This window comes from Lampris incognitus, chromosome 6, assembly GCF_029633865.1.
Source record: "Lampris incognitus isolate fLamInc1 chromosome 6, fLamInc1.hap2, whole genome shotgun sequence".
NCBI lineage: Eukaryota > Metazoa > Chordata > Actinopteri > Lampriformes > Lampridae > Lampris > Lampris incognitus.
Window position 1 is genome coordinate 43,668,298 of NC_079216.1, and position 26,828 is coordinate 43,695,125.

The following is a 26,828-nucleotide window of genomic DNA, read 5'->3' on the forward strand; positions in this document are numbered from 1 at the left end:
CTCATGCTAGCCATGGCTTAGACCCGTCACCGAGACACTTATCTGCAGGCATACACAGCTGGAAATGGAGAATGATAATAGAGAACATGTTGAACTGAAAAAAAGCAGTCTTTTTCAATGGACCCCACTGTATCTGTCAATGAAATGCTAGAAATTACAGGCTTACTGTTCTGCACACTCGGGGTTTCCCATTATGAGGCCCTGGAGAGTGTTACCCTGATATCAACATACACCACAATAGAATGCAAAAAAACAAATCTATAGCCTTCACTTAAAAAAAAACCATCACTGGATAATTTGCTAAGGCAAGTTCATGTTAAATGGGGCCATTTTCATGAATCCTGTAAACAAGGCCTTATGTGTAGTAAGCTCTTCAAAACAGGAAATACCGAAGGCACACATGGCTTTCCCTCCTCTGATGATGTCCTCATGTTTTCTTTTTAGACAAAAAAAAAAAAAAAAAACAGCAAAAAAACTGCAATTCTGACAATCGGAGAAAACGGAGAAAAAGCCCATGTTATAACATTTCTGAACGATTTCCTCATTTTGAGATACAGCTGACTTCTGCTGTGCAATCTGCGGTTTCGCTACTGTAAGTCTAGAGTTCCCTGTGTCAGGGCAAGTGACAGCAGAAACCAAGGAAGGGAAGTGTCCCAGAGGGAGGCTTCAAGGAGTCAGGGAGGACACTCACTATACCTCCACTTATCCCACTGATCCCAAAAATACAGCATGATGTCATGTACACACTGCAAACTTGGACAGCGGTAGCAGAAACAGGGTCATGTGTGCTCTTGACTAATGCAGGACTGAACGAGAGAGCGAGAGAGGACAGAAGAGAGAAGAGAGAAGGGAGAGAGGAATAAGAGGGGGGAAAAGGAGGCGAGTGAAGGGCTGCTTAAAATATTCAACCCCCCTTCCATTAACTAACTATGTAGGGATGGGAAAATGACCTGCACTGTACATCTCACGAGATAGGGAGAGGGAGAGAGTGCAAAAGAGAGTGGGAGTAGTCCCCTTTCATCCTGCAGCCTTAAATCCAGCTCAGCATTTTCTCAGTGATGTCATCTCTTTTTCACTATCCTTTCACCCTCTACACTTTCTCTTTCACCTCCATCTGCTCTCACTCGTTTCCCCCGCTCCGCCCTGCCTCCACACACACACACACACACACACACACACACACACACACACACACACACACACACACACACACACACACACACACTCTCTCTCTCTCTCTCTCCCTCCCTCCCTCTACACTTTGTACAAATGCACCTCATACGGCACATAGGTTGATCCCTCTAAATCTGGAGTGGGGGGTATCAATAAAAAAATGACTTCCCCGTCCCACTCTCTCTGCACACCCCCCCAAGCTTGTCCCCACACACTGTGGCCAAACAGCATCCCTCTGACAGGCAGGGAGAACATCGTGTGAACAAACAGGGAAATGGCTGCCAGCTGCATGGACAGCGCTGGAGTGAGGGAGCAACATTGTACTTGCAGCTTTTTACTGGGTTTGAGGAGTAGGGGAGAGCCAGGCGGAGAACATTGAGGGTGTGTGTGTGTGGGGGGGGGGGGTAGATTATTGCTTGGCAAACAGCAGCACTAGATTTCCCAACTTTCATGTGGGGTCTCTTCAGGCAGTGGGGAGAGCGGACAGGAATTTGGTCTTCCTCTCGCTCAGTTCAGCAGCTGTTCCTCTGGACGTCCAGACTAGGCAAGAGAGAGAGAGCGAAAGGAGCAGAGAAAGAGGGAAATGAGGAAGAAAAAAAACAGACCAGGGGAGAGACAACAGAAAGAGAAACAGAGAGAGAGTGGTAGTGTAACAGGAGGCTTGTTTTGTTCTAAATCAAATTGTTTAATGGCTTCGCAGGGGGTGAGTGGTTCCAGGCAGCAGACAATGGCCCAACAGGATCAATATTGACATTCTCCTTAGTGATAGCTGGCGTTGTCTCAGTTGAGATCAGGGAGTGCAACCCGGAATAGCAGGCCAGTATAGTGGTCACAGCTGGGGGACTCAGTGTAACCTTGGCCTCTCACACAATGGCGGGTCTAAGTGAGCCCAAGAGAACTCCCTCCCCTGCACAGGCCCTGTTACCGTAAGAGTGCTAAGTCCGTCAGTGGCCCGATTCAAACACAGATCATTACTTTGTCAAAACAGCTACCAGACCACATTGGCATATGCGCAGACGAGATTCTGTGGTGAACAGCGTTTCAGAGAGCCAGTTCTCAAATGCAGCAGCCATGGGAGATGAGGGGAGGAGAATAAATGCAAAAGTAAGCAGAGCACTTTTGGACAAGTGACCATTTATTGGTTCTTACCCCAACAGTACTTAGTTTAACAAACAGATTCACTGGCAAGTCTCACACGCCACACACAAACACGCACGCACGCACTCTCACAAACACACACACGGTATGATCGCCTCCTTGGTCTTTCAGAGTTGCGGCAAGAGGCGGCACTACCACAAAAATCACGAAAGGCTCCAACAGATTCCGTGTTGCTGCTTTATTGAAACAACATCTCAATTGTTGTTTACCTAAAGTGGTCAATTAATCCGCGGCAAACTCATAAAAGAGGAAAGACTGCGAGCCGTCCAGGTTCTCCGGTCCAACTGGCTATGTGTCAGGGCTACTAGGGATACCACACTGTACCGTTTCCCCAGCATGGTAGGTAGAGGACGAGGAGGGAGGGGGGTAGGGGAAGAAAGCGGGAAAAAGGAGGAGAAAGAGGGAGGACGGGAGGACCAGCAAAGGAGGAGGGATCAGGAGGAGGAGAAAAAAGGAAGACCTCAAGAAAAAGGAGGAACAAAAGGGGGAGGAGGTGGAGCGGGGGTAGAATACTGAGGAGCAATATGGGGAAAGAGAGAAGGAGGGGAGGCTTTTGCAGGGGAAGAAGAGGAGCAAGAGTAGAAGGAGAAAGGAGGTGGAACAGCGGGTAGGGAAGAAGGGAGGGAGAAGAGGAGGTCATCTGAGGTGACGGAGATTCTGTATGGTGGGCTGGTTTCTAGACAGATGGACCAAGGCCACTCTCCTCCTCCTGTGGTTGTGTTCTGGCTCGGGCTGCTGGACAGCAGCCTCATACACTCGCACATGCATGTGTGCGCACATGCACACACACACACACACACACACACACACACGTCTCCTGCATCTCGCACACATGCTCATTCTCTGCTTCTATACACTTCGGAGAGTAACTTACACAAACAGAATTTGAAAATGATAACAAGGTCATGCCGTAAAATCAATACATCATCTGTCAATATACATCCACAAGCGTGTGGACTCATGCCCCCCCCCCCCACTGACATGCACGCACGCACGCACACACCCTTTAAGAGTTCCAGGTCAGTGGGTTGCTAGAGTCCAAACCACTCAGTGACCCCTCCTCTCCTGGGGTCAGGTTTCTGCTTCTGCTTCTCATCCTCCATGAGCTTCTCCTGCATCGCCTCCACTGAGCCTTCCGGTGGCTTCTTGTCCTTTGCTGGGAAGATATCGGGGAAGGTAAACGTCTGGCCCTGGCCCTTGGAAAAAGGAGAAGTGCGGTGAAAAGGTAAGGAATAGAAAAAACAAACAAGAGCGGACAAAAAAAGAATCTGAGTAGCCTGCCTGATAATTGGCAAAAATTGTAAAATACATTAAGTAATTAAATTTGTGGTCATCCAATTATATGTGCAACTAACATGAACAATTAGAGTGCCTTTAACACTTTCCATTTTCTTTATTGGAGTAAAATGATTTGGAATTAACAAATCCTGCCCACCCCAATCTCGCTGCCAGTTAATCAATCAATCAATCAATCAATCAATCAATCAATATCTCTCTCTTCACACACACATTTAGGCCCTGTCCCAGTAACCACCCCCCCTCCCCGTAGCCCCACCACTTGGCCCTACTCCTCCGTTTTGCATGCTCCTGCGTAGCGAAGGGTGTCCCAAATTTATTTGAGACTGAGGGGTAGTGTTCATCTTGCCCTCCAGATGGCCCTCCAAATGGAGCAATGAGTGGTTGAATGAATGCATTGCAAACTATGGCTGAATCTGGTTGAAAATGGCTGCCAATGCCAGTAAATATGTGTACAAGTGTTGTTTTTTTTTCCGGAAATAATTATGGAAAAAGCATAAACTCTGCTAGAATATCTTAGTATATGCATACAATAGCTTATGCAACTGATTCTTCATGACAACCACTTGATGAAAATTGCTATGTACTTTTTTTTTCAGGGAACAAATGACACTATGGCGAACATTGTACACACCAAGAGCTACAAAGAAATGCATGTCACAAAATAATTAAAACAAGACAACAAATCAGATTAAAGGAGCATGAAAATGAATTAGAATAAAAGGCGTTGAGCCATGCATTCACATATTTTCATGTACTTTTTGTTCATGTTCTTAAGACTTCGTGGATTTAAAAAAGATCATTATTTACAAAAAGTTAGTACATTTAGGTTTGATCCCTTTCTATTTGCAAATCTGAACATCGTATTTACCCGAAAAAATGAACAAGTTTAATAAATTAGAATTTCTTCCCCGGCTTGGTCGGTTGTCCCTACAGACACAATTGGCTGGATGTGGGCATGTCTCCTGGTCGCTGCACTAGCGCCTCCTCTGGTCGGTCGGGGCCCCTGTTCGGGGGGGGGGACTGGGGGGAACAGCGTGATCCAGCACGATGTATAGAGAGAGTCTGACCATCCTTTGATCTTTGCAACACGCACCGTGATTGGCTGAGAGCCTGTCACATGCTTGACGGGCACCATGTTGCCTACCAACTTCTGGCTCTGTCATCATGAGATTTCAATGATTTTTCCTGCGTTTTCGGCCCATTTCTCACCGATTTGTAGCAGTTGAAGGAGAAATGGTGTGTTGTGCAGCTTGGGGCTGTTCCGTTCAGCCAGGACAAGGTCGTATGATGCATCGATTTCCACAGGATGCACAAAGGAGGGCAGTTTGGACCTTGAAGACTTGCAGGCTGGCCTGGTCCCCCTCAGCTTATTCCTACTTGTGCTCGGTGAGTTCATTTCAGTGTTTAGAGTTTTTCGATAAACTAACTTGCCTAGAGCAATCAGAGAGTTTGTAAGGTACTGATGTGTGGAAATCAGTTGTATTAGCACATCCAAGCCATGTATAACCGTTGACAGAAATCAGGCAAATGTAAACAGTGTCAGATTGTCATATGGGATGGATTTAGTGACAGGCCTGAGCCTGAGCCGAGGCAGTGTTGAGATAAACTAGACAAGAGCCCTGATACAGAACTGACGCTGCACTGGCTAAACCTCTAAACAGGTAGGCCTAATATATTTCTCAAGTGTCCCTGACATTATTGCTCATTATCATTCACTAGTAGCTGAACGTTGCAAAATATATAATACTGGTACTAATCACCAATTTACCCACCACACCAGCAGTGTAGTGGATCAAATCTAAAGCGTCTGGGGTAAATTCTTTGGGTTGCTCAGTGCCTGCGACTGTGTTATGACCGCTGGTGGGTTTCTTCCTCGTCTCATCACCTTCATCATGGACTGAAAAAGTGAAACACGTTATTACCATAGCCTCTGCTGCTGATCTGGTGTTAAAGCACCTACTCTGACTACTGGTATGCAATGATAAATAAATCTCTGGTTCTCTGAAACTAGGATTGAAATGATGGAAAATCCATAATTTCTGGAACCCTAAGTACTGGTACTGAATGATGTAAAATACATAAAGTGCCTCTCAAAATGACTTATGCATTGGTGTGGCCTTAAAAGGCCAAACCCCTTTCTCAATAGCTTCAATATGTTGTCTAAGTTTTCAATCTAATAAATTCTTGTTTCCTTTAAGTTGGGGTCAAAGTCTAGTAATAGAAATTAACAGAATGATCCATTCATGGTATATTACACCCACAAAACAGGGTAAGCTCTGAGCCTCATTTTGCCATGTGACCAATTAATAAGGTGACAGACACAATGGTCATGTTAAATTCTTATTTGACAGTAGTCAAATGTGAGGCAACTTTCAGTCAGTTATCTCATTAAGCTGGTCACATGACATAAGGCTCATAGCTTACCCTATTATATGGAGTCCTTCAATCGTCCTCCTGATTTATATTATTGCACTTGATCTGTGACCCTCGACTTACAGGAACATATATTTATCAGATTAAAGAATTTAGACAACACTTTGACACTATTCACAAAGGGTTTTGAGGTTTTCCGAGGCTGTCATTAGCGTTTTTAAGACTTGCATACCACTGCATAAATACTTTTGAGAGGCACTGTAATTTCTGGTGCGTACTGGTATTGAATGATGGAAAAGACAATTTCTGGTACTCTGACTACTGATAATGAGTGATGCAAAACACAATTTTGGATACTCTGAATACTTGACTGAATGTTGGAAAATTCAAAATTAATGATACTCTTTGGTACTTAATAATACAATATACCACAGTACACAATATCGCCACGCCCACCATGCCTGAGAACCTCACCCGGCACCCCATCTCTGTTTTCCCTTATTTCTTTGAAAGTGCAGCTTGAGAGATCATAAAATGAGCGCGGTTTTGAATAGCGCATGCATGGGGCTGCCTACCAGTTGGTAGGCAATATGGCAACTGTGTAGCTAGTTGGCCAGACTCTCTCTACGGCGCTGGTGTGATCCTCCCACGCGCTATGTCCCCCTGGTGAAACTTCTCACTGTCAGGTGAAAAGAAGTGGCTGGCGACTCCACATGTATTGGAGGAGGCATGTGGTAGTCTGCAGCCCTCCCCAGATTGGCAGAGGGGGTGGAGCAGCGACCGGGAAGGCTCGGAAGAGTGGGGTAATTGGCCATATACAATGGGGGGGGGATAAAAAAAAAAAAGAATTGCTTCCTGGCTAGCTGTCCATGTGAAGGAGAATATCAATGAGCTGAAACGATGTTATAGCAGAGATTTTATGTCAATAGAAACTAGTTACCGGTGGTATCGAGCTACACTGGTTCTGTTACAAGCACATAAAGCTGGTTATCACGTGCTCTTCCTGCGACATTTCGCTGGTTGCTCAGCTACTGATGATGTAAAGAAGCGGTGTAGTTAAATAGTAAGGTAGGGTTAAAGGGAAAGTAATGGGACAGGGCCTTAATCTTCCCTCTCTCTCCATTCTCTGGTCTTCATTTATTCAGAGGGAGAGGATGGTATCCATTATTTAGTCCATACTAGCCCATTTCTGGCCATGTCTAATGCATCATTGGCCCACCATAGAGTCTGTCAGCCTGCCATAGAGTACAGTACAGTGCATACACACACACACAGACAGACACATGCATGTATGCACACAAAAATAACAGGTCAATGGAGGCAGGCAACCACGCTTATCTGTTAATGCTGCCTTTCAGACTCTCTCATGAACACCCGGTAACATGATTTTACTGTTAATGGGGAGCAGGCTAGAGGAACGACATATATTTTCAGAAACTTTCAAGATTAACTATTTTCATGGAATTGTAAGTTGTTTACATGATATTGTTAATTTTGCTTTTCACAAATAGGTTGCAAGTTACTCTATTGGGTAGGGCAGCCCTTGCAAAGGAAAATGTTACAGCATTTGTTCCTTCTTGCCAGTGTTCGCTTTCCCTTCCCTACAGAGTGCTGAACTCTGAAATGACAGCTTGCAGTGAATACATTAATCCAACGGCTGTTTGAAGATCCTTACCAATGCTGACAAGCGAGATGTTTTGCGAGATTTTTTCGCTGCAAGCATTTTCTTTTTGGGCTTTTTTAAACTATACAAGTTTGTTGCACTACTCACTGTTCAACTGGTCCTATTTTTGCAAATATTATTAATGATCGTCATTTAAAGGGAAAATTCACTGATCTTAAACCTTATCTCTGTTTATCTGTGACAGGGTTAGCACATGACAAACACCCGCAGTTGATCCCGATCATTTCTGCATCTCTGGCACGGCAGTGAAATTGAGTTTTTTTTTTCTGGCCTCCAAGTGACGACTCATGATGTCAGCTGGCGGTTGGAAAAATTACAGCCTAACAGGGTTTCTAATACTCTAACCCAGCGTTTCCCAACCCAGTCCTCAAGGAACCCCTATCCTGCAGATTTTCATTGTAACCCTGTATAGGTATCCCCGCTTGTACTTGTACTCAACCAATCATCTCACAGCACTTAATTATGCAAGGTGTGCAACATCTGACATAATTCATTGCTGATTGGTTGAATAACTACAAACAGGTACCTATTCAGGGTTGCAAAGAAAATCTGCAGGATTGGAGTTCCTTGAGGACTGGGTTGGGAAACACTGCTCTAACCTACTCTAAACATGCTTTTCAAAAAACACACCCTCGCTCTCTTGGCTGAGCTGCATTTCCGATGGTGGACTTGACGTCCAACTACACTAGCGCTGAGGATTATATGGACGACAATACAGAGGCTTATGTGCAATGCATTCTGGTACATGTAGGCACTGTGGGAAAGACTGTGAGCAGGAAAACATCGATTTCTCCGTCAACGTAGTACACAGTGAGGACTTCACTGCTTCAGTTGACTACATTACTCATCAGTACTGATTACATGAATAGAAAACCAGCAGAGAAATTTCTCTTTAAGTGGTGTCCAAGGCCAACTGTTAAAATGTGTGTGTGTGCCCCCCCCCCATTTCCTCCCCAATTGTACTTGGCGAATTACCCTACTCTTCCGAGCTATCCTGGTCACTGCTCCATGCCCTCTGCCGAGCCGGGGAAGACATGTGGAGTCACCAGCCGCTTCTTTTCACCTGACAGTGAGGAGTTTCACCAGGGGGACAGAGGATCATGCTATTCCCCCCAGTTCCCCCTCCTCTCCCCGAAGAGGCACACTGACTGACCAGAGGAGGTGCTAGTGCAGTGACCAGGACACATACCCACATACCCACATCCAGCTTCCCACCCGCAGACACGGCCAATTGTGTCTGTAGGGATGCCCGACCAAGCCAGAGGTAACACACGGATTCGAATCGGCAATCCCCGTGTTGGTAGGCAACGGAATAGACCGCCATGCCACCTGGATGCCCCTTAAAGTGTGGTTTTTGTAACTTCTCCCTCCATTTGCCATGCTATGCTCAGTTCACCTTAGCAGCTGCTACTTTTTATTAAAAAGTAGCATGCTAACGTCTAACCTCACATCCTTTCTGGTGGACCAGAGAAATTTACAGTGGTTGGGTAAGGGAAACACCTGTCATGGTAAACTGATGTCAAATCCACTTGCCTCTTAAATGATAACTATGCATGTAAGCACTGGTCCAAGGTATTTGTGAAGATTACGTTTGCAGCAAAATTTTGAATTTACCAACCTACTTTCACCAAATTTTGGAGAAAATTTGATGAGAATAGTAATTGTTAATACAGATGGTCCAAGTTTTGAATGGAAACTAGATGTGGATTGTCAGCCAGCCAGAACTAACTTGCGTAATGATGCATGATCCTCATATTATTAAATCGTATTATAACTTATACATGGTCTCATATCACTTACAGCATGAATGACTTATGTAAATGCAAGGTTTTACTAAAATTTCTGCTGAAAAACTTTATATGCATGAGGCCAATGGATACACAAGCACATATGTACATATGCACTCACTCAAACACACTGTGCACACAACTTGACAAAGAGCCGATATGAACATAGTTACATAGCTAGTAGCTATGCTCAGCAAATATCATTTGCATGGCATGGTTACAAAGGAAAAATCAACTTCATTTTCCAGGTACTCTAAAGGTATTTTGAGGATAAATGAGTTATATACCTTCAGAACGTCACATACCACCTTCTCTTCTACACAACCTTCAAATACATAGCAAATTCAACACTTGCCATTCCAGCAGATTCATAGTGTTTGAATTTCCTATTATGTGATGAACCACGACAATTTCCTTTCTCAGTTTAGAAATTTTACCTGTAAGATATATCAAACAACAGCCTTCAGTTCACTGTTGCCAATATTAAAATGAGCTTGTGTGATTGATAAGCTTATTAATTATACCATCATTAGAGCCAGTAATCATGAGGATAAAACAGACTGCGTACGGGGCTTCTACTGATCAAACTGTCCACCAAAAGTTCTGCTTAGATATGTGAAATATTTTGGTTGGGGTCAGTGTGTAGGCGTGAAGGAATGGTCTGTCTCCATTCTCCAACCCCCAAAATACCAAGAGAAACATGCATAAAATTACCACATTGCATTGTTGAAGTCCCAAAGGGTGAGACATCAAGTTCAGTAAAGCAAAGACGCAAAACAGAGTTGGCCTCGACTACACCGAAATGTGCTCGCCTGAAACAAACCCAAAACAAGCTCTCACATTTGGAGTTTTGGGAGTTAGCGGATGTGTGTTTGTGCATGCATTCAAGCGTTCAACTTTTGTATATGCAACTCTGTGTGCCTATTATCCAAAGAAATATTTGGCTTACAAAGCTTAGTAGTATTGTTCTGGAGACCAAACAAAAACCCAGAGGCATAAATAGAAGTAAGCGGAACCCCACCACCATGAGCAGAACAGGGAAAGTGGTATGGTAGTTGGACAATTGGCTGGGGCTGAACTAATGAAAATTATTTAAAGGATGCAAAGTGGGCACCCAGAGAGGAACTAATGTGACTCAAGATTTATTTATTTTTTTAAGCAGGCAAAAGTGTCTGAATTAGTAGTGAATACTAATCAACTTTGGCAGCAGCACACATCAACAGAGCCAGCCTACACAGAACCACTTCAAATCACAGGTCTATTTTTTCTTCCTTTTTTAAAAAGATGGGCCTTTGTCCACCCTCCAAACAGTACCCCTTGCTTTGTTTTCCAATTCTAGTTTTTCTGTTCATTATTATTCTTGTTTGACAGTGTCAGTGAAACAAAAAAAAGATACACTCAGATGAGCGCTAGGTAGCTCTCAGCCTACACAATTCCAGCAGTGGGGATGGTTATTAACTGCAACACAATATTTAGGTATGTGGGCTACAATCAAGGCTGAGATGTCCAATGTGAATCCTCAAAGCTACACAGACAGGACCGGGCAGGCATCTAGCTCCATCTATCCTAAGTATGACTATTATGGAAACTACTACTGCGTTTGACTTTTCAGAGGCTTGAATTCATGTTATCCTCTCAACCTGACATTTGCTTCTAAACTCCCGATACCTGATCAAGAGAGCAAGGCACGGCACAACATATATAACCTTCAATCAAATGAAAAGATATCTGAACTTGCCTCCATCTTGTGGCAGCGACTACAGTAAAAACCACATGAGGCTTTCTGCTCAGTACACCATTGCAAGAGCGACGACAGAACGCAACCCCAGTCAGAGAGAGTAGGCTCAGCCAGGAACACAGAGAGCAGCCAAACCCTGGAGAAGCACCTAGAAACCAACAGCCCTGCCAAGGCCCTTGGTGTCTCTCTATAAACATAGACACACACACGCACAGGCAGACACCTCGCCATCGAGGAACAAAGAATCCACAACGCAAACACTGGACTGATCCAAGAGAGGTTTGCTACAGGAGTTGGTGGCGGGGAAGAAAAACAAGGAGGAAAGAGGCAGTGGGGGCGGGGGGGGTATATGGGGGGAGGGCATGAGGAAGTGACTTAGGAAGAGGAAGAGGACAGAATGCATCTAGGAAGGAAGGGAGGGAGGAGGAAGGCAGGGCTCCAGCAGAATCCCAGGCCAGTTAACAAGAGGAACAATGAGTCAAAAAGGCTTCAGCCAGCCAGCGTAGGACTTTGTCGCATGACAATTCCCTGATATACAGCGTAGCACCAGTCGACTTGCATAAACACACAGCAAAAATTAATAGTGGCCTATGCAAGCACGATTCACAAAAAAAAACAAAAACACAAAGCCTTGAGATTGGAATCAACAAAGCCCTGAGACTCCTTAAACAAGTCTTATTATTGGCAGAGGGTTGCACCCAATGTGTGTGTAGGTTTATGTGTGTGTATGTGTATATATATATATATATATGTGTGTGTGTGTGCAATGTGCGTGCGTGGTGTCTGCTGGACACATTTCCGCAGTCAGAGAAAGTGCTGGCAGAGAGCATTCATATTTTCATCGGTAATATATACATCGCACCACAGCAGAAGCATAGCCCGTGTCCCCTCGGCCCCATTGTGCTCAGAGCCCAAACGACCTTTCCTGTGTGTCTCTTTTCCTCTCTCTCTCTTGGAGTATCTGTGTAAGAGAGTGTGTTTGCATGTGTGTGAGAGAGAGTGAGTGTATGAGAAAGAGTGTACGAGTGCATACTGAGTGATTTATGGAGGAGACAGAGGACAAGCCAAAAACGCAAAAGCAAAGAAAGTCATACACATAATGCACCTCTAAAGGTTCCTGTCAGTTAGTCAGTTTCCAAAATAACAAATGACAGGAGTGGGTCATTTTCCATCAGTCTGGCAGCATCTTCCCAGTTCTCTCATTTCAATGGGACTGCCATGCAGGAACATTGGGACAGGGCCCTGTGCTGCCAGAGATGTAAACACACACCTCTTACGCACATGAAGGACCCATTACAGCCACAGTTTCCCTCCCGATGGGTAAAGAAAAAAAAGAGAGAAAGGGAAGGCAGTAGTAAATGTGTGTGTGTGTGTGTGTTGGGGTGGGGGGGCAAGAAGGGAAAGCAAATGTTGTCATTGACTCAGTACCAACCCTTTTATATTTCCCTGTGTGTGTGTGTGTGTGTGTGTGTGTGTGTGTGTGTGTCTCAGGAGGTAGAGTGGGTCGTCTAGTAATCGGAAGGTTCTTGGTTCGATGCCCAGCTCCTCCAGAGAGCGTGTCGAAGTGCCCTTGAGCAAGATATTGAACCCCCTAACTGCTCCCGATGAGCAGGTTGGCGCCTTGCATGGCAGCCTCCACCATCAGTGTGAATGAGTGCCCCTTGTTTATTGAGCACTTTCCTGATCGCTGAGTGTTTCCTTTAATGAAGTTTTATATATATATATATATATATATATATATATATATATGTATGTATGTATGTATGTATTAAGATAGATGTAGGAAAAACTTTAAAACATTACAGTACAAGCTTGTTTCGTGCGTCACGCACTCATCAGCTGCCAATGTGATTCACATTGGCAGCTGAAATGTATTAAAAGTTTTTTCCCCTACATCTATGTTAATATTCTGCTCCTAATTTGTTGAGCCTTTTTATCAACACCATTGATGGTTTCCAGAAAAAACACTATACACTCACTGGCCACTTTATTAGGTACACCTTGCTAGTACCAGGTTGGACCCCCTTTTGCCTTCAGAACTGCCTTAATCCTTCGTGGCATAGATTCAACAAGGTACTGGAAACATTCCTCAGAGAGTTTGGTCCATATTGACATGATAGCATCACGCAGTTGCTGCAGATTTGTCAGCTGCACATCCATGATGCGAATCTCCCGGTCCACCACATCCCAAAGGTGCTCTATTGGATTGAGATCTGGTGACTGTGGAGGCCATTTGAGTACAGTGAACTCATTGTCATGTTCAAGAAACCAGTCTGAGATGATTTGAGCTGTATGACATGGCGCGTTATCCTGCTGGAAGTAGCCATCAGAAGATGGGAACACTGTGGCCATAAAGGGATGGACATGGTCAGCAACAATACTCAGGTAGGCTGTGGCGTTGACACGATGCTCAATTGGTACTAAGGGGCCCAAAGTGTGCCAAGAAAATATCCCCCACAACATTACACCACCACCACCAGCCTGAACCGTTGATACAAGGCAGGATGGAGCCATGCTTTCATGTTGTTGACGCCAAATTCTGACCCTACCATCCGAATGTCGCAGCAGAAATCGAGACTCATCAGACCAGGCAATGTTTTTCCAATCTTTTATTGTCCAATTTTGGTGAGCCTGTGCGAATTGTAGCCTCAGTTTCCTGTTCTTAGCTGACAGGAGTGGCACCCAGTGTGGTCTTCTGCTGCTGTAGCCCATCTGCCTCAAGGTTCGACATGTTGTGCATTCAGAGATGCTCTTCTGCATACCTCGGTTGTAATGAGTGGTTATTTGAGTTACTGTTGCCTTTCTATCAGCCCGAACCAGTCTGGCCATTCTCCTCTGACCTCTGGCATCAACAAGGCATTTTCGCCCACAGAACTGCCGCTCACTGGATGTTTTCTCTTTTTCAGACCATTCTCTGTAAACCCTAGAGATGTTTGTGCGTGAAAATCCCAGTAGATCAGCAATTTCTGAAATACTCAGACCAGCCCCTCTGGCACCAACAACCATGCCACGTTCAAAGTCACTTAAATCACCTTTCTTCCCCCATTCTGATGCTCGGTTTGAACTGCAGCAGATCGTCTTGACCATGTCTACATGCCTAAATGCATTGAGTTGCTGCCATGTGATTGGCTGATTAGAAATTTGCGTTAACGAGCAGTTGGACAGGTGTGCCTAATAAAGTGGCCAGTGAGTGTATATACATATATATAAAACATAGCTAGGCAGCATCGCCTATATATATATATATATATATATATATAAAATGTGTGTGTGTATGTATGTGTGTGTGTGTGTGTGTGTGTGTGTGTGTAGCTAGGCAGCGTCACATGGTGGTCTGTAGGATGACTTTGGAGATCAAGCAGAGGAAGACAGTGAAGGCAGAGCCGAAGATCAAATGGTGGAAGTTGAAGAAGAAAGACTGTTGTGTGGAGTTCAGGAAGGAGCTAAGACAGGCACTGGGTGGTAGTGAAGAGTTGCCGGATGGCTGGACAACCACTGCAGAAATAGTGAGGGAGACAGCTAGGAAGGTACTTGGTGTGTCATCTGGACAGAGGAAGGAAGACAAGGAGACTTGGCGGTGGAATGAGGAAGTACAGCAGAGTATACAGAGGAAGAGGTTGGCAAAGAAGAAGTGGGATAGTCAGTGAGATGAAGAAAGCAGACAGGAGTACAAGGAGATGCGGCATAAGGCAAAGAGAGAGGTGGGAAAGGCAAAGGAAAATGTGTACAGTGAGTTGTATGAGAGATTAGACACTAAGGAAGGAGAAAAGGACTTGAATCAATTGGCTAGACAGAGGGACCGAGCTGGGAAGGATGTGCAGCAGGTAGGATGATGAAGTATAGACATGGAAATGTGCTGACAAGTGAGGAGAGTGTTGAGAAGGTGGAAGGAGTACTTTGAGGAGCTGATGAATGAAGAAATTGAGAGAGAGAGAGAAGGTTGGATGATGTGGGGTTAGTGAATTATGAAGTGCGGTGGATTAGCAAGGAGGAAGTGAGGGCAGCTATGAAGAGGATGAAAAGAGGAAAGGCGGTTGGTCCAGCTGACATACCTGTGGAGGCATGGAGGTGTTTAGGAGAGATGGCAGTGGAGTTTTTAACTAGATTGTTTAACACAATCTTGGAAAGTGAGAGGATGCCTAAGGAGTGGAGAAGAAGCATAGTCGTACCGATTTTCATGAACAAAGGCAATGTGCAGAGCTGCAGTAACTACAGAGGTATAAAGTTGATCAGCCACAGCATGAAAATATGGGAAAGAGTAATAGAAGCTAGGTTAAGAGGAGAGGTGATGATTAGTGAGCAGCAGTATGGTTTCATGCCAGGAAAGAACACCGCAGATGCGATGTTTGCTTTGAGAATGTTGATTGAGAAGTATAGAGAAGGCCAGAAAGAGTTACATTGTGTCTTTGTAGATTTAGAGAAAACATATGACAGGGTGCCGAGAGAGGAGGTGTGGTATTGTATGAGGAAGTCAGGAGTGACAGAGAAGTATGTAGTAGTTGTGCAGGAATGTATGAGGGCAGTGTGAAAGTGGTGAGGTGTGCGGTAGGAATGACAGATGGGTTCAAGGTGGAGGTGGTATTACATCAAGGATCGGCTCAGCCCTTTCTTGTTTGCAGTGGTGATAGACAGGTTGACGGACGAGATCAGGCAGGAGTCTCCGTGGATCATGATGTTCGCAGTTGACATTGTGATCTGTAGCGAGAGTATGGAGCATGTTGAGAAGAGCCTGGAGAGGGGGAGGTATGCACTGGAGAGAAGAGGAATGAAAGTCAGTAGAGCAAGATGGAATACATATGCTTGAATGGGAGGGAAGACAGTGGAATGATGAGGATGCAAGGCGTAGAGGCGGTGAAGGTGGATGAGTTTAAATATTTGGGGGTCAACTGTTCAAAGTAACGGAGAATGCAGAACAGAGGTGAAGAAGAGAGTACAAGCAGGGTGGAGTGGGTAGAGCGTCAGGAGTGATTTGTGACAGAAGGGTACCAGCAAGAGTGAAAGGGAAGGTTTACAAGATGGTAGTTTGTATGGTTTGGAGATGGCGGCACTGACATAAAGACAGGAGGTGGAGCTGGAAGTGGCAGAGTTGAAGATGCTAAGATTTTTGTTGGGAGTGAAAAAGATGGGCTGGATTAGGAATGAGCATGGACAGCTCAGGTTATGCAATTTGGAGAGAAAGCAAGACAGGCAAGATTGAGATGGTTTGGACATGTGCAGAGGAGATGCTGGGTATAATGGGAGAAGGATGCAGAAGATGGAGTTGCCGGGGAAGAGAAAAGCCAAAGAGGAGGTTTATGGATGTGGTGAGGGAGGACATGCAGGTGGTTGGCATGACAGAGGAAGATGCAGAGGACAGGAAGAGATGGAAACGGATGATCTGCTGTGGCGACCCCTAATGAGAGCAGCCAGAGGAGGAGGAGGGGGAAGAAGAAGAAGAAGAAGAATAAGAATAAGAAATGTGTATGTGTGTGTGTGTGTATATACATACACACACACACACACACACACACACATACACATTTCTTATTCTTATATATATTATTTATTTATTTACAAGGCTCAAATTAAATATCTTGCCCAGGTTCAGGAAGTAATATTTTATCTTTTAGAAAGAAAGAATGAAAGCCACTTTATTTCATCATTTTACAGGTTACAATGAATTTGTTGTCTACATTTAAACCATCCTATTGTATAGGAGCAATGGGCAGCTGCAGTGCCCGGGGACCAGCTCCAGTTCTTTTTTCCATTGCCTTGGACAGGGGCACACAGAGGAGTATTAACCCTAACATGCATGTCTTTTTGATGGTGGGAGGAAACCAAAGCACTTGGACGAAACCCACACAGACATGGGGAGAACTTCCAAACTCCACATAGAAAGGACCTGGGATGGCCTGGGGTTCGAACCCAGGACCTTTTTGCTGAAAGGCAACAATACTAACCACTGTGTGTGTGTGAGCGTATGCGTGTGGGTGTGTGTGTGTGCGTGTGCATATGTGGATGTGGGTGTGTGCATTTCTGGACCGCAGTGTCATCTGTAAATCCAGAGGTAATCCTGTTGGCAGAACCACAAAGGAGAAGTCGAGCACGAGGGGAGAGGACCAGGCAAGAGATGGGAAGGGACAGAGACAAAGGACAACTGTACTCTATCTGATTGACCTTTGCTTCTGATTTGTAACAAACTAAACACACAGCTGCAACTCAAAAACAGCAGCGGGTGAAAAAAGGGAAAGATGGGAGAAAAAAAAAACTCTCCTTACTGAAGAGCAACTTTATATTTTTTGGCCAAATGCATGTCCTGAAGCCTGTGTGAAATTGATACAGACATAACAAAAAGGGGCCGGGGGCTTATTCTTCTTATTTTTATTCATAAGCTTAGACTTCAGTATCAAATATGAAAGACATAGTTGTTGGTGGCTTAATGTGTTGAAATGTTTTTGATGAAAGTGGGAAGGTGCCAGAGCATGGTGCTTTTCCATCGACCCAGAACTGAATAGAACATTATGGCACAGCCTTCAGCTGAGGACACAAAAGTCTAATTCAACCTGCCTCTTGGAGAGTTGGACTTACGGGACATGACTGAATTGGATGGGACGGGGACCAGACCGCTGCACAGGACTAAACATCAGCTTGTGACATATAGTGAGACAAGCTGTTTGTGGTGCAACAGTGAGCACAGGGTTAGAACTGTATTACTGACCTAAAGAAAAGAAATCAAGCTTTCTAAAAGCCAGGGAGTAAAATTGCTTAAAGAATTTGTAGTGGGTTTAAATGCTGTTTAACATTTGGTAGTATTGTTTCATCCAGTATCTCGAATGGGCAGAGCTGTTATTGTAAATGGGGTTTTCAGCCCTTTGAAATGTGGGCAATGTGGGGAAAGGTTTAATTATTTTTAAGGCTGTAAAACAACTCTAAAGCTCCACTTTTGGTCAAAAAGTGTCCTAATATACAATAATGAAGATAACTTCTTAGGAGTATAAGGCATAAGAAAAGATGTTTTATAACAGGCCCCTCCTTTATGCTCGCCTCCTTCAAATGTTGAGTTCCTATAGTCACTAAGGAGCTAAATAAGATCTGACTTTCGCTCATTGAGAGGCAACAATAGAGACTTCCTGGATAACCACACATGACTGTATTAAAAGGATGGAGGAATTCATGCTGTTGTCACACACCGAGTGTCAGAGAGCACAGAGTTTTCTTCAAAAGCCATCTATACAGCAGGCCCAAAATGAAAGGCCAACAATTATTCTTTCTTAAATTGGAGACAATTCTACTGGCATCTCAGGGGAGGCCCTCCTCCTGCAAGCATCACAAGATAGAGACATCCACATAGTAGTCAATAAAAGTCAACCAGATGCTGGTGGCTGCTGTTAGAACTGAGTGTGTGGTCAAATCTTTTCTGGACTGCACATTGAAAGAGAGAGGTGTTGACGATGCGGTCAGGAGTTGTGGTCGTGGCTCATATGGCCGTGGCAGCAGTGTAGTGGAGTGAAGCAGAGCCACCCTGAGCCCCAGCAGGGTGTGTGCCATGTGCACACCCACGTGCACGCTTGTATGTATGTGTGCATACAAGAAAGAACATTTTAGAGAGAGAGAGAGAGCAAGAGAGAGAGCAAGAGAGAGAGAGAGAGAGAGAGAGAGAGAGAGAGAGAGAGAGAGAGAGAGAGGGAGAGGGAGAGAGAGAGAGAGAGAGAGGCCCAGCGCGGTGTTCACATTGCAGTAGAACCCATTGTGACCACATGGTAGGAAAGCCTGGCAGACTACGGAGGGGGAGACCACAGTGGTGAGGTTACCAGGATTAGAGCTGGGGGCAACCCCCTACTAAGTATCTGGCTGGGAACAGTGTGTATAGATATATACAGTCATCTATCTTTCTCTTTATAGTATACATGCACTTTTACACAAACCTCTTATAAAAATACTATGTCTTTATTGGGTATTTTATATTTATATTAATACCAAAAAACAAAATTAACTGACCCTAGCGAGTTGACTGAGAAGGCTTTTTTTCACATAATGGCTACCAAAAAAAATTGTCTCACATTTAGAGTAATGCCATTTCCATGATGTTCATGGAGTGTTTCATAGTATTCTGCAAATTCATGCCGAGTAAAACCAGCTATCTACTACTGGGCACTAAGCAGTCAGTGAGAGTCGAGTTCTTGCTTAAAGCTAAACAGTGGTTGAAAGTTGGGAGGAGAGATTATCTCCAACTTGCTTTCCCAAATCACATTTTCTTTGCCAGGATGGGGACTTGCACCCATGACCTTTAGGTCAAAGGGCCACGTTCTCCACCCCTGAAGCCACCACCACCCATGGTGAGGCCTGTCAAGAGTGGTATTGGGATCACTAGGTAGGTCTACGGAATTCATTTTCATTCACTTTTTGAAACGGGGAAGATGGGCAGAGGGAAGAAAAAAAGGGTGACGAGGGCAGGGAAGAGGAGAGGAGTGGAGAGGAGATGCAGAGCTGTGATAGTAAACAGCTCCTGGTGCCAGGCCTCTGGGTGGGCCGCACACTCACTCTCACTCTATCTCACTGACACGCACACTCACACAAAGCCTTCTGCCCTGGTGTGCCTCTGTCCAGACCTCCTGGTACAAACCATTCCAGGAACAGGACAGAAAGGGAGATAGAGAGGGAGGGAGGGGGGGTGGAGGGGTAGAGACAGGACAAAGTGGGCCTATCAGACGACAGACACAACTGGACTGTTGATCTCTCTGGGAAAGGGAGTGAGATGACACAATGATAAAGGAGGGACAGAAGGAACTAAAGCTGATCTTTATATATTATCCGACGTTCAACCGAGTAGTCATGTTGGAATTAAATCTTTTTGAAAGAGACCTACTGGAAGACAGTAACACAATGACCAATACACGTGTTGCTGACTGAACACAAGACTGCGCGGGTAGAAATTCAACTAGCAATCACACAACACAAATGGCACAAGGTCTAGTTTCTTATATCTGAGCTTGAAGGGCAGTAGGCCAAGGCAGTCGAGCAAGATGAGCAGCCAAGTCTAATTGGCCTTATTGACTGAAAAACAGCAGAAATGAGAGGAAGAGCGAAAGAGAGAAATGAACTCATCTATTTCTGAGAAAGAGATATAAGAGACAGTGAGAGCAGACCACTAACCAATAGCATCCTGCTGCGGGTTCATTCAGGTTCGTAACCCCGGCCCTCCCTCCACCAATTAAACTCTCAATTACAATGACATCTCCTCCACAGCTCGCCAGCAGCCAAATATCTCGGTCAGCATTGGCCAGAACTGGTGTGTGTGTGTGTGTGTGTGTGTGTGTGTGTGTGTGTGTGTGTGTGTGTGTTCATGCGTGTCTCCAAATCATTTGTATTACTTGTACTTTCAAACAGATACATGGTCCATATGAACACCAAATGACTCTTGGAAATATGGCAAAAGTTAGCATAGCACTGATCTGAGCTGGCGAAAAGTGTGTGTGTTCATGTGTGTGTTTGTGTGTGTGTGCGTGTGCGTGTGTGTGCATGCATGTGTAATTTTTGAATGGGACAAGACTATTTTGTTTTGATTTTATGCTGTCCGATACAGTGCTGCTTGTTTTTTACTGTGTTCTGTAAGGTGTCCTTGAGTGCTCTGAAAGGCACCCACAAATAAAATGTATTATCAGTATTATTATTATTGCAGCAGCACAGCTGGTTGGATACCACAAGCTCTGGTTTCAACTGAATCTACTTCAAGATCTATTGCAGGGACCCTCTGACATACGCCTACTTTTTTAAGGGCACCCGGTCAAACACACCGACTAAGTGTGTGTGTGTGTGCTAGTATTCATGTCTGGACATGTCTGCACCTTGCCTGTTACTGGAGACATTGGCCCCTGGTAACAGAGCTCTCAAGAAAAGATCATCGCTATCTAAATACACACACACACACACACACACACACACACACACACACACACACACACACACACACACACACACTCCCATAAGACATTCACCCATCTGGTCTAGCACTGGACAATCAGGAGGACAACGACAACAACAACGACGATGACAACAATTACAACAATGACAGCGATAACAACAAACAATACCACAGTCAATGTTAGAAATAATTAACTACATAGAAACTTTTTAATCAGTGCATCATGGTGACCTTGGTAAATTTATACATCTACCCATCCTCCTACCTGGCCTGCATACCTCAAAATCTAATCACACCTAAGCTTCCTCCCCATGTAAACATGCACGTGTTCCTGAACAGACACACACACACACACACACACACACACGCAAACACGTGCACAAACACACATACGTATGTAAACAGCTGTCCACAATCATTATCCCCTCCATCTACGCTATTCGTCCACCCAACCCCCACTATGTACCCCATTTCTCTCTTGCAAATGCATGTAAACAACCATGCATACACTTATCCCTCCCCCCCTTTTAAGCATCCCCCTGCCCCCAAACCCAACTATCTAGGCTACACAGCACAGATCCCTACTCACGCTTACACACACACACACACACACACACACACACACACACACACACAAACACACACACACACACACACACACACACACACACACACACACACACACACACACACACACACACACACACACACAACCACACTCCTACATGCACATGCAACATAAACAACCAGGCACTGCCCCTGCCCCCCTCTCTGGCTCAGAGGAATGCGGGAACCAGCTGGTAGAGAAAATAAAAAAAATGAAGACGCATACCAAAACAGGAAATGCATCAGCGGGGACCTATCAGAGGGCTTTATCAGGCCAGTGGCAGCCACACTGAGAACCTGGGTGGCACCTCATGCTGATTGGCTGATCAAAGTGGCAGCCGTATCATTACAGGTCAGGGGGTCAGCAGTAATCAAGGGGGTTTATGAGCGTGTCTGTGTGTTTGTGTGTGTGTGCGTCTGCGTTGCCATGGTTATCTAAATGAGGGGAACCTAGAGGAAACGTGGAAGGAAATAAGGGAGGGGAGAGAAGACGACTTCAAGGTGGGAGACTGAGGGTGGATCAGGTTGATCAGGATAGAGAGAGGAAAAGAGAATAGACAACTAGGGAGTGAGGAAATGGGAAAAGAGACAGACACTGTGTAGAGTTAGAGAGAGAGACTCAACTGTAGCCATTCAAAAATGGTTTGCGTGTGAGATTCCAAACTGGATGGTTCAGACCCTGCTCAGTTTTCTATAATTAATGTTCTCTCTCCACTGAGCTCTTATGAAACCTGCACACACACACTCCATCTCTCTCTCTCTCTCTCACACACACACACACACACACACAGACACACACACACACCGAATATTCAGAAGATACACAGGCAGATCGGGGTCTTTCAGTGATGCTTATCACTTGAGTGCCAGGAAAGCGGAAAGCCTCTCCTTTTATTAGGCTCACCACAAACACTCATATGTGCATATCCGTGTGCACAGACACGCACGCACGCATGCACGCACACACGCAGGCAGGCAGGCAGGCACGCACGCACACACACACACACACACACACTAATTAGTGTATCAGCCCATTCCTTCCTTCCTCAGATTTATACGCCTAGAATGCTGACAGATACATTATATGTGAGAGAGAGCGAGAGAGCGAAAGAGAGAGAGCGAGCGAACTCAGGAGAACTCAAGAGTTGGTGGGAGATGAAGTTAATTAGGGTGATGAGTTGGGGTGAGGCAGCATGGGCAAAGGGAAGAAAAGACAGAAAGAGAGAGAGAGAGAGCGAGAGAGGGAGAGCGAGAAAGAACCAGAGAGAGAGAGAGACCAGAGAGGAGGCTGTGTATGAGAAAAAGCCAACGTTTGCGTGACAAGGTGAAAAGGAGGAAGAGGGAGGGAAGGAGAGAGGGAGCCCATCGTGATCCAAATAGTCGAAAATAATAAAATTCCACACCGATAAGCAGGATTTCCCCCTCGGCCAGACCGCCTGATTCAGCACCTCCAGTTCCAGGGAGCTAAAGGTCCGCTGGGAGAGGTGAGGAGAGAGAAGAGAGGAGAGGAGGGGAGAGGAGAGGTGAGAAGAGAAGAGTATAGGTAGGGTTAAGGAGTTGGAGGTGGGATGAGGTGCACCCATCTCTTCACCCTAAGACCCAGGGTGGGCACGCATGCATGCTCACGCATGTGCGTGCGTGCACACACGCACGCACACACACACACACACACACACCTAGAGGGTACATTGTCAAGCAACAAGGAGTCAATAACAGATAGGAGCTGAACAGAGACTAGTGGGAGCAGAGAAGGACAGAGTGAGCGACAGAGCCTGAGAGAGACAGAGAGAAGCTGTGCAGCAAAACGTTGCCATCTAGTGTCAGTCAAACAGAGCAGAGAGACAGACTTGGCCACAAGTTCAGCCTCACCATCACTCTCCGTACAGCTGTCTCTCTCCCTTCTAAGCATTGCTGTCACAACTGCTCCATGTTTGTCATCCAGTCACTCTCCCTTTCTGTCTGTCTGCCCTCCTGCTCTCACTTTTGTCTCGGGGTGATGATTTGCCTGTGGGCGGAAGAGGGAGAGAGAGCAAGGGAAATGACCAATTTGCACGAAGCTGCCACTTATCCTACAACTGCTGGCCCGGCGTCATATCTTGTTTTGTTCTGCGGTCGTCAGGCAGACTTTGCTTTTGGGCAAACGGCAATGGGATTGGTGTCTCTGGTCTACGGATTTGCTGTGTTACCATCAGCGACCACAGCCCCAGACAAACTCTTGACACCTCTATTTACTTCTTTATGGAGACTTGGCAATCCAAGAAATAAACAACAACAAAAATGCCACAAGGCTCACTTAGCTACTTGTGTGTGTGTGTGTGTGTGTGTGCGAGAGCCATGTTTTATTATGTCCCTTCAGGTACACAAATCTAGAAAATGATTGAATTGGGAGACCCATTTAAGAAACGGGTTACATTTAAGATTAGGGATTGATGTTGGTATATAATGTAATTGGGACAACAATACAGGCGGCACGGTGGCGCAGTGGTTAGTGCAGTTGCCTCACAGCAATAAGGTCCTGGGTTCGAGCCCCGAGGTAGTCCAATCTTGGGGGTCGTCCCGGGTCACCTTCTGTATGCAGTTTGCATGTTCTCCCCGTGTCTGTATGGGTTTCCTTCGGGTGCTCCGGTTTCCTCCCACAGTCCAAAGACATGTAGGTCAGGTGAATCGGTCATACTTAATTGTCCCTAGGTGTGAATGTATGCGTGTGTGTGTGTGTGTGTGTGTGTGTGTGTGTGTGTGTGTCAGCCCTGTGATGGACTGGTGGCCTGTACAGGGTGTCTCCCCGCCTCCCGCCCAATGACTGCTGGGATAGGCTCCAGCATCCCACGACCCCGGTTGGGATAAGCGGTTTGGATAGTGGATGGATGGATGGACAACAATACAAGCTAAGGTAGTCCATCTGTGCTCAAGAATTAAGGCAAACCCATAAGACAAACCTAAAAAAATACTATTAGGCCTAAATGGACGATTTTTTTTTTTGTATCAAACATTCCAAGACAGGTTGAACCTCTGCCTGTGTGTGTGTATGTGTGTGCGTGCGTGTGTGTGTGTGCGTGTGTGTGTGTATTTGTGTATGTGAGTGTCGGTGTGAGTATTTGTATGGGGAGATCCAGATCATGACTATCATGTTTACCATCAAATGAGTGACATCATTGGTTTGGTTTGCAATTGTATATAAATAACCAGCCGCTAACTTCACGACAACCAATGTCCGGCATCGTGACAACACCTCGGACCATCTGTGCGCCTGCTTTCCCATCTGCCGAAAAGTTTTCACTCGCTGCCTACAGTCTCTGCTTCTCTGCTTCTCTGCCCTCCTGCAGGATCTTGTGACTGTACGACTCTCCTCGAAATGTGTGAGTGAGCTGCTGTCTCGGGATAAATACGACTGGATGGAGATGGGGTGGAATCTACGAGACCATAACACACAAAAGGACAGATTTCCAACCTCGCCTTTAGACATGAAAACCTCACATTTAGACTGAAAATGCTTGAAACTTTTACATACTTAAAAGGATTTGAATCATCGCTAGCCTGAAAACTCCATTCTACAGATGTTTGGAGGTACAGAAGCATGCTGAAAGGTTTAATATTGCATTTCAGGGGCATCCGGGTAGCGTAGTAGTCAGTTCCATTACCTACCAACACGGGGATCACTGGTTCGAATCCCCGTGTTACCTCCGGCTTAGTTGGGCGTCCCTACAGACACAATTGGCCGTGTCTGTGGGTGGGAAACCAGATGTGGGTATGTGTCCTGGTTGCTACACTAGCGCCTCCTCTGGTCGGTTGGGGCACCTGTTCGGGGGGGGAGGGGGAACTGGGGGGACTAGCGTGATCCTCCCATGCGCTACGTCCCCCTGGCGAAACTCCTCACTGTCAGGTGAAAAGAAGTGGCTGGCGACTCCACATGAATTGGAGGAGGCATGTGGTAGTCTGCAGCCCTCCCCGGATCGGCAGAGGGGATGGAGCAGCAACCAGGACGGCTCAGAGAGCGGGGTGATTGGCCAGGTACAATTGGGGAGAAAAAAAAAGGGGGGGAAAAATCAGCAAAAAAAATTACTTCTTTATACCAGAATTAAAACAGCTCCTTAACAGGAAGACCAGCTGACGTATAGCATTGTCTGCTTCTCTTACACCAACGTAGTTGACTTGATCAGCTAAACAAGCAATGAATGCTGCAAGTAACGAATGCTCAGAAGGCCTTCAGTGTTAAGTTCATCCATTAGCATGTCTTGAGAACTAAATGAGGATGAGGAGGGAAAGAACACACTGCATACAGGTATTTCTCCCCTCTTACCTAAAAGGAGAATTTGTTAACATTACAAATTGCTGCTGCTTTTCACACGGTTTGACATTGCTTTGCTTTCAATTCCCAGGAATTCTGGTAAGTATGTTGAGTCCTTGGTATAACATGATGCCAGCCTCTTCGAGATCGATTTTTAATAGCAGAAGACTCATTGGAGAATTGGGGTTGACAAATGATCATTTTTAAAGTACAATAAATGTAGATAGACAAATTTCTATCCTGCAATTCCAGACTTCCACTATCTTCTGAGAAGAATTTAATGAAAATGTCTGGGGTTGTTTCTTTGAATGGACTCCACCACAGCTTTTCTTTCCAGAGTGTGAGATGGAAAAACATAGAGTAACACTTTCTGTTTAACAAAGGAGGTGCCATACCAAATCAGTAGCAAAAACTAAATTACAAATGGCTCATAAATTAATTTTACAGATAGAATGTTCTGCAAAGTTACACAAGCAAGTGGACTAAATACTGTATATAGCCTGGTAGACTATGTGTGCAGTCACAGACAATTTGCTGACTGGACACCTCTCATTGAGAAAGCATTCTATCGTGGAGTGCATCTGCAAACTGAAACTCCCAGTACAACGTTTTACTAACCTGGATCATTCAGAATTGTAGAAAACAGTCAGATTTCCCATTCATGTAGCCAGGGCATCGGCCTTTTAAGCACGTTCAGAGCACACTGAGCATTCAGCCCAAAGAACTGGTGCAGCTGACACTAACCAGCTAAGCTCCTTTGCAACCTAGCTGCCAATCTAAACAGTGAAAATAACTCTTCCTCAGACCAAAACTAAAATGCAGTC

The 26,828-nt window shown here is 45.3% G+C and overlaps 1 protein-coding gene across 1 annotated transcript in view; it reads right to left on the bottom strand.

The window, feature by feature from the left end:
• Positions 1–2,300: 2,300 nt before the first annotated feature.
• Positions 2,301–26,828, bottom strand: part of mrpl23 (mitochondrial ribosomal protein L23) — a 46,061-nt gene continuing 21,533 nt past the window's right edge. The window contains exon 5 of the mRNA XM_056282111.1: positions 2,301–3,527. Within this exon, the coding sequence (XP_056138086.1) occupies positions 3,363–3,527 (165 nt within the window). The 3' untranslated portion in view covers positions 2,301–3,362. The remainder of the gene's footprint in view (positions 3,528–26,828) is intronic.